The 8,636-nt window shown below is 42.9% G+C and overlaps 1 protein-coding gene across 5 annotated transcripts in view; it reads left to right on the top strand.

Moving 5' to 3' along the window:
- Positions 1–8,636, top strand: part of ARFGEF3 (ARFGEF family member 3) — a 207,180-nt gene that overhangs the window by 131,126 nt on the left and 67,418 nt on the right. For all 5 annotated transcript variants that reach the window (XM_019527030.1, XM_019527027.1, XM_019527029.1 and 2 more), the window contains exons 19-21: positions 2,477–2,791; positions 5,716–5,849; positions 7,554–7,699. In XM_019527030.1, the coding sequence (XP_019382575.1) occupies positions 2,477–2,791; positions 5,716–5,849; positions 7,554–7,699 (595 nt within the window). The remainder of the gene's footprint in view (positions 1–2,476; positions 2,792–5,715; positions 5,850–7,553; positions 7,700–8,636) is intronic.

The following is an 8,636-nucleotide window of genomic DNA, read 5'->3' as shown; positions in this document are numbered from 1 at the left end:
TGTGTTCAGGTAGAGCAGCCTGCTGGCTTATGGTCACACTATTGATTTTTAACAGAACAAACCCCCCATCTAGTGAATGAAGGGAAAAAAGAGAGTGAGGAAGATGGGAAATTATTTTTTTTGCATTTACTTTATTGGTTTGGGGGTGCTAGAGCATCACATGGAAATAGGATAAATGAAACAGTACAATTTTGTGATTGGAAAAAGAGTGAGGAGGAGATATGTCAAAAGGACTTAAAGAAGGGAGTGTCAAAGATCAACCCTGTGAGTTGCATCTGGCCGATAGAGCCATGTCATCTGGTTGGTAAGTTGAATGGCTGCTATGTTACTTACTGTCGCTCCCAGAACAATTAATGTTACTGCTGCTTGTCCCAGATTTCTGGCCCTTCAGGCCACATCCAAAGCATGGGTCTGTGGTGTTCAGTCTGTGGGGTTGCCTGCAAGGCCAGAAATTGGGCAGTAGGAAAAGGGGTAGGGAGGCTTATGCTACCTATCCAGCCCTATGATTTTGACATCCCTGACCTAAAAGATATTAATGGGCAGTGATGTAGTTTCATAGCTATATCCTATTTATCCTCCCAATAATGATGACAAGCAAGGCAGTATTATCAATACCCCATGGTGAACAGGGGAAGTAGAAGTTACGTCGCTTGTGCTAGGTCACAAGGGAGCCCATGGCAGAACACGGGGTTGAAACCCCAAGCTCCCAGGTTCAAGGTTGGTGCCTGAGCTGCAAGGCCTGCCTTTTTTTCAAGGGGTAACAACAGTCAATGGATTTAGAAACACAAATCCCAGGAAGCACTTCTGAAAACCTTCCCTGCAAGCTATAAATATATGGAAGGCACCCTGCAGCTCCATACATATGAATAAGAAAAAATTCAGTCTGTATGATACAGTAACAGGCTCCGCCCCCTACTTTTGGCACCATATAGGTCGAGGTGAGCAAAATACGGCCTGCGGGCCAGATCCAGCATGTAAGGGCATTCTATCCGGCCCACAGGGTCCCTAAAAAATTTAGAAAATTAATATTTCTGTCTCTTTGGTTCCTGTAAAAAATGACAGAAACCAGGGGCAGTAGGACCCAGGGGAAGCCCAACGGCTGCTGTTGCCCTCCCAGAGCTTGCGCGCTGGGAAGCCTAGAGCCGACAGTGGCAAACACTGCCCGGTGTGGCAAGCGGCGGGGGCCGCAGCTGCTGCCACCACAAAGCAGCCCCAATGGGCAAGCCTGGAGCTGGCTCAGGGCCCAGTCTGGCAGCGGGGGCAGGCTACAAGCTGGTGCAGGGCACAGTGGGGAAAAGTGGCCCCTCATCCACCCCATAGCAGGTGCCCCACACTGCAGCCGCTTGTAGCCCATCTGGGGATGCCTGTGCCTGTTCAAAACAAAATAAGGGCAGGGGGTACATGGCAGGATGCTCTGCTTATGCCCTGTGCCCCCCAGCCCTGCTGCCCCTGCTCCCCAGCCCAGGCTCTGTAGCTGTCAGCAGCTATCCAGAACCTGGGCCAGTTGCAAACATCTGCTATGCCTCTACCCCAGCCCCTGCCTGTGCCTGCTAGGGACAACCCCACGTGGGCTGCAAGTGGCTGCAGCAGGGAGCGCTGGTCATTGGTCGGGAGGGGCCGCTGTTCCCCGCACCAGCTCATTCCTTGCTGCAGAGCACCAGCTCATTCCTTGCTGCAGAGCATGGGTTTGGGGCAGTGTACTGCCCCCTGCCTGTACCACAGGGCTGAGGGGGCACTGGGAGTGAGCAGGTGCATGGGGCCCACACCAGTGTCCTGGGGCCCAGAGCAGGGCAGCAGGGGTACAGGGTCCCCGCTGACAGGGCTCTATTGAGCCTGGCCAGCTCCCCCCTCTCCCTGCTGGTGCAGCCCAACCTGGCTCCACAGACCCCTCCCAGCCTGTGCCCCACTCTGGGCCCCACTGGCGCTGGTCCTGAAACATTGGTTCCAAGATGGTGACCAGGGGGACAGGGTACCTGTCAAGGTGTGGCCCTCAACAGCTTGCCAAAACTGGATGAATGGCCCTCCACCCAAAATAATTGCCCGCCCCTGATATAGGTTGTCTCCATGGCCCAGCATGGTGCCAAAACAGTTGTCGCCACTCATGGTGGGGTTCTGTGTTAGAATTTATTGGTAAGAGGCAGGGTAGTAGGATGTTTTGATGGATATTTTATTTTTTATTGTGATTGGGTTATAGTAAAAGGGGGCTGGGATGTCGGATATTGGGATATTGTGATTGGCTCATGTAGCTACATGTTTCCTAAATGTTTGTGACTAAACTAGTTGCTGCAGTGACAGGCACTGTAGGAGAGAAGTAAAACTCATGTATGTAGTTTGATTTTATTTGGAAAAAAAAAATTAAAATATATATGTTTCCAGATTTCCTTTAAGGAGTCTGTGCAGGGTAGAGCCAAACAGCTGTCTGGAAGATTTCTGTGTTTATTCTGTCACAATCCTCATTATCTTCCCTTTTTTTCAGGGTGTGTGAATACATCAGCACTCTGGAGCACACACATTTCAGGGATGCCACATCCCAGCCCCCTTTTACTATAACCCAATCCCAGCATGCCACAGGAGGGCTACAGCCAGATTATCAGTCTGCAAGTTCTTCCCAGGACCTGACACCTGAGCAGGAGACTACCCTCAGCAACAACCCCATCATCCAGCCTGTCTCCATCCAGGAACTCATCAAGGAGCGTAGCAAGGGCAGACCTTTTGATTTCCGTGGTGGCAGCCTGCTGAGTGGAAGCAGTGCTGCCAAGGCTGTCCTCACCCTTTCCACACAAGCTGACAGGTATGGCAGTGCCAGATAAATTCTCTCAGTTGATCCCTCCTATGGAGTAAGCAGCACATACTGCCAGTTATGGACTTAGTAAAAAATTTGAGCTAGTTGATTGGCAGCATCACTGTAAATGAGGTGGGGCTGAGAGTTCTATTACAACATCCTGTTTTCATGCACTCGTAGAATCCTTTAAAAAAAATAAAAACCTCCTTTCTGATAACATTTTACAAACTTGATCTCTGTCTTTACAGAAATATGTATTCTTGCATGCTACATGAAACTTTTTCACCCAAGATCAGTCCCCCATAATTGTGGTGTATGTATTAAGCAGGGAAGCTTATTTTTCTGCCTAAGATTGAAGCACCCTGCTTTAATTCCAGCTACATAGTGCAGCAGCTGTGGCATTACTATTCAAGCAGCTGAGGGTGTCAGTGGACTAAATAGCTCATTGTTCTTTACTCCACAGGTATTGACTATCATCTCTCCTTTTTAATGGTCTTGATATTCCACTAATTAAAATAACCTCTCTTAATATGGCAGGACAGTATTGCTGTTTGCTAGGTTTTCCTGGTCTCTCAACTTGTATTTCACAGCTTTAGAGACTCTTTAGCTCTTTTCAAATCATAGATGCACCCATGGAGACCAGACTTCAGGAGCAGCTAGGGTTTCAGCTTTAATTGAGCAGGACACGGGGGGTGAGTCAGCTGAAGATTAGGCTTTGTCCTGTTCTATTCAGCATTAACTCTGGAAAAAAAATCTTTTTTCTTCATTCTACCTTTCCAAATCAAGGTACAGATTATGTTCTGGGGTATGTTGTATGCAAGCAACTATAGTATTTTTGTGAAGTATAAGCAAAACAGTTACTTTCTGAGTAGTGTTTGAGGGAGTGGTTCTTGGCAAGCACAGTACGATATTTTTCAGTAAGTTGAGAATTGCAGTACTGTACAGAACACAGCATTATAATAAAAATACTTTATCACTCTTTGAATGGGGAGAGAGCAATGGATGCAGTTATGTCAAAAACAAAGCTTTTGACACTGTCTCCCATGATAGTCATATAAACAACTAAGGAAATACAGGTTAATGAAAGAATTGAAAGGTGGATACATTACTGGTTGGATCATTATGCTCACTGACTAGTCGTTAATGCCCAGTGTCTAGTTGGGAGGAGGTATCTACTGAGGTTCCCCAAGGGTCTCTGCTGGGTTCTACTGGGTATTGTTTAACATAATTAATGCATTGGACAAGCTGAGCAAATTTGTGGATGACACCAGGTTGAGTGGAGTTGCTGATACTCTGAAGAGCAGAATGAAATAGACTAGAGAAATAGGTGAAATCGACTAGATGAAATTCAACAATCGCAAAGTCCTGCACATGGGATGGAGTAACTGCATGCATAAATGCAGACTGGGGAATCACTGGCTAGGCTGCAGAACTGCAGAGAAGTACCTGGAGATTGTGGGGGGGGGGGGGGGGGGGGGGCCGGGCCCAGAAGCTGAATATAGCCCAACCATGTGCTCTTGTTGCAAAAAAACAAACAAACCCTAGACCATACTGGGTTGTATTAACAGGAGTGTCACTTACAAATCAAGGGAGGTGATTCTTCTGCTTTTCTTGTCTCTGTTGAGGCCTCACCTGGAGTCCTGTGTCCAGTTTTGAGTCCCACACTTCAAGAAGGGTGTGGACAGTTTGCAAAAAGTCCAGCAGAGATTTGCAGAAGTCATTAGAGGTTTAGGAAGCAAGATTTATGAGGAAAAGCTGAAAGAACTTGGGTGAGTTAGTATGGAGAAGTGAAAAAATAAGAGAGGATTTTATAAGTTCTCAAATACTTGAAGGGTGATTCTAACAAGGATGGGGATAGTCTTTTTTCTGTGGCTGTAGGAGACAGGACAAGGAATAATAGGCTCAAACTGCAGCAGAGGAAATTTTAATTTGAAGATTAGGATTAACTTTCTGACTATGAGGGTGGCCAAGCACTGGAACAGACTGCCTAGAGAAGCTGTGAAATCTCTGTCCTTGGATTTTTTTTCAGTAGCAGGTCGGACACACACTTGGCTGGAATGGTTCCTCATAAGATCCTTTTCAGCCCTGCTTTGCTATGATCACAATATGATTTTTGTAAAATTACTTCCCTGAAAACACAATCTCTCAAGTTAATTGGAGATTTTCTATGGTTACACGGGAGTAGGATCGTAGATCAGAGGGTTGGAAGGAACCTGACAGGTCATCTAGTCCAACCACCTGCAGAGTTGCTGAATTTGTATATTTTGATTTGTATCTTGATCTGGGATCCAGGTCTACTTGTATAAGCTTTTGAGTATGTAGTAATGGAATTTCACAGCATAGATTATCATAGTAATTTTTTTCCTTAAAAGTAAATGATAAATGAATAATCTCGTTAATGTAAGTTTTGGTATAAAATGTTATGGTTTATGATTTGAAACTAAGGTTCCTGCTACAGATTACACATATGATACAATTAACTGGTTAATTGTGCAATAAATTTAGGTTGATCATATGTGCAAAGTAATTATCACATGACAAAAATGACTAGCTATAAAAAAAAGACCTATGCAACTAACAAGTTGCTTGAAAATGTGTAACTCCATAACTGGTTTCTGTCCAGCTTTAATTTGAATGTATAGCAGAACTCTAAGTTCAGAAAATACAAGAGCTCAGTGAAGTGGTGGAAGCAAATTCCAGCTGAAATTTTTACTACCTTTCTAAACAGAGAACTATTCAGATGCCTAATTTTAGGCACTCTGTTTGGAAACTTTAGGTCATGGTTTCTCATAGTAAGATTAATTCACTTGTCCTGACATAGATTAATTAAACTGTAGCAAACTCCAACAGGCAAATAATATAGATAAAATGGTTTTACACATGTACAAACCTTAAATTCTGAAAGATGACATTCTCTGCACTCTTGCTTACAGGCTATTTGAAGATGCTGCTGACAAGCTAAATCTTATGGCACTGGGAGGCTTCCTTTACCAGCTCAAGAAAGCTTCTCAGTCCCAGCTCTTCCACTTAGTCACAGACACGGTTGATTACTCCTTAGCAATGCCAGGTAAATCTACTAAGTAAATCTGCTTAAGTATTCATCTTTTTTTATATGTTTTCTGTGTATCTTACAAAAGTTGTTCTTTCTTCATTCTGCAGTAGTATGCCCAGAAGAGACAGTTCAGTGGCAAGAGAAAAATAGAGAGCTCTGTCTAGTAAGACAGAGGGAATGTGGAGCTTTTCTCTCCCTCTGTGATATGGCATCAAGCATATCAGGGCCTTAAACCTGAGTTGAAATGCTTCAGGCTTATTTAGTATGAATAAGGATAGGTATAAATGTTCTTTAAGATTCCAAATCAGTCCCTAAAGAGGTCAAATATAAGGACAACCTAGATAATGGTTATAGGGGGCCGAGTGGATATAAACATATGCTGTACATGACCATGAGCTATGAATTCACTGTAGCAGACTTGGCAGCAACAAGAGGGTGTAAGATAAAGCAAGGTTTCTCTTTCTCAGAGTGCCATATCTCTGTCTAAGGCATAAAAGCCTATGCTACAGGCTTTTGACGCTCCCTTAGGGCTTCCAAAATATGGCAAAAAGGTCCAATCCAAAGGGAGGCTTAATACTATATTCAATTAATATTACATTAGACCCTCCCTTGAGTAGCACTCAGGCTTAGTGCTGTGCAGCTGCACTGTGGTGAATTTAATTCCTAGCAGAATATCCATAATTCACATGTTTTTTCCCCACAGATGCTATTTTGTGTTTTTCTAATATAACACTCAAACTCTTTCTCTTCAGTTTTCTTGTACATATTATCTTTTTGTACCTTGACAACATTTATGACTTTATGGACTCCTTGTGTGATTGTAGGTGGTACTCAATCAACAATAACTAGTTATAAGCGGTGGCATGATTAAAATTAGCACTGTGCGCATGATTGCTTAAACATTTGTTATTAATTTTAAGACAGTACTCCTAATTATGTGAGTTATGAAAGGTAAAAAGTATTGTCATGTTTTTGAAAAAGACAGGGTCTGAATGTCCTGTGTGTTAGGAGGAGTGGAAGATGAAACTTGGCAATAGCATGGTTTTCCTATTGCTGCCATGTCAGGAAACCCATTAGCCAGAGAGAAAGAGGTTATGTTCTCAAATTCCCTTTTTTCAAGCTCTTCATCTTGATATAGATAATTACAAAGAGACAGAATAAAGAATCTGCAGTTTCATGGTTGTTAGAAGCTGGAAGGGATCTTACAGATCATCAGGTCCAGCCTCCCTGCACTTGGGCAGGAAAGACTGTGTACTTCATGTAAATGTCATCACAGTTTTCTGAAGTTGTCATCTTGTACTGATTTGGAAGCAAACCTATCAAAACTGAATAACATTATTATTAATTTATAACTTTTATACCCCCCCAGGTCTTTTGCCCCTTAAAAATCTGTTGAAGCTACTACAATGGTTGAACTAATAATACACAAGTTTTCCTAAACAATTTGCAGAGCTTCTGCAGCATAGCATCTTTCCCTTTTCTGCTCCTATGCTTTTTACTAATACAGACTACTCTCCCTCTTGTATTTCTTTCTCAACTTGTCTTGGTAACATGAGCATGCACTGAAATTCATTTGATTTTTTTGACTGGATTTGAATTCTGGATTCAAATTTCAATCCAAACACCTACAGAAAAATCACTGCCATCACTTAATTCCCATTAATTATTGTAATCACATGTTCATGTGCATGTTCTTAATGCATCTCATTTGTCTTGCAGGTGAAGTAAAGTCTACCCAAGACAGGAGAAGTGCACTCCACTTGTTCCGACTTGGGGACACCATGCTTAGGATTGTACGGAGTAAATCCCGCCCACTGCTCCACTTCATGCGCTGCTGGAGCATAGTGGCACCTCATCTGGTAGAGGTGAGAGAGAGGGCAAGAGGCACCTTTTGGAACACACTGCTTTAAGATTATTAGAAAGGCATGTTACTTAGATTCAGAAATGTTTGATATTTAAAAAGGATTGAATACAGACTCATAGGGTGGAACAGGATAGCATTCAAAATGTCATTCTGTTATTCCTTATCATCCAGCAAAATCTAGTCAGGAAGAAATGCTCCTCTCTCTTCTTAACAGTACACCATTGCACAGCCACTGGTAAGTGCATTACATTCACTGGGAGACAGGATTTTAGGGGCCAGCCATTAATCTGTTGCAGCCCATAGAAATTGGTCTCACCTACAGTTATTAGAAACTTCATCCTTACTGGCATTAAGCTAAATTAAATACTCACCCAGCCTCTTCCTTTGTAGACTAATACCTTTTGTATTTTAGTTGTTTGTTTTTAATGTATAAGGGAAAAAACCCATTGCAACATGAACTGCTTCCTCCAACAGCAAATTTAGAAAACCCTTAAAAAATAATTAACTTGTATTCTCCTCTCCTGTTTGTTAGAAAGAAGCATGTTCAACTATAGACTCCCTGGTGGCTCAGATACAGTAAATGGAGGCCCCAGTAGCACAATGTGATATCAAAATGCATGGATTCTAAGGAACCATGCAACAAACTGAAAGATCTCTCTAGGAAAGACGTGCATCACTCTGGTGTTCTACAAGTGTATTTACATTCTGAGTAGTGATGCAAAATTTAACAGTGCATTTGCTGCAAATCTGCTCAAGAAGTAGGGTAAATTACCCTGTGTTGAGATCCGCATTGCCTTGGCTGGGATGCGGCTGGTATTTCAACTACCTAGTTTAAAGGTAGCTTGGGTAGCTGTGCATTACCCAACAGTTAGTGCAGTATAGATGCACCCTGCAAAAGGGAAACAAAGACCTATGCTCTACTTGGATCACACTTGAAA

The sequence above is a fragment of the Gavialis gangeticus genome, unplaced genomic scaffold (genome assembly GCF_001723915.1).
Source record: "Gavialis gangeticus isolate Ggan-Ray unplaced genomic scaffold, GavGan_comp1, whole genome shotgun sequence".
Taxonomy (NCBI): Eukaryota; Metazoa; Chordata; order Crocodylia; family Gavialidae; genus Gavialis; species Gavialis gangeticus.
This window is presented reverse-complemented; position numbering and strand designations above follow the sequence as displayed.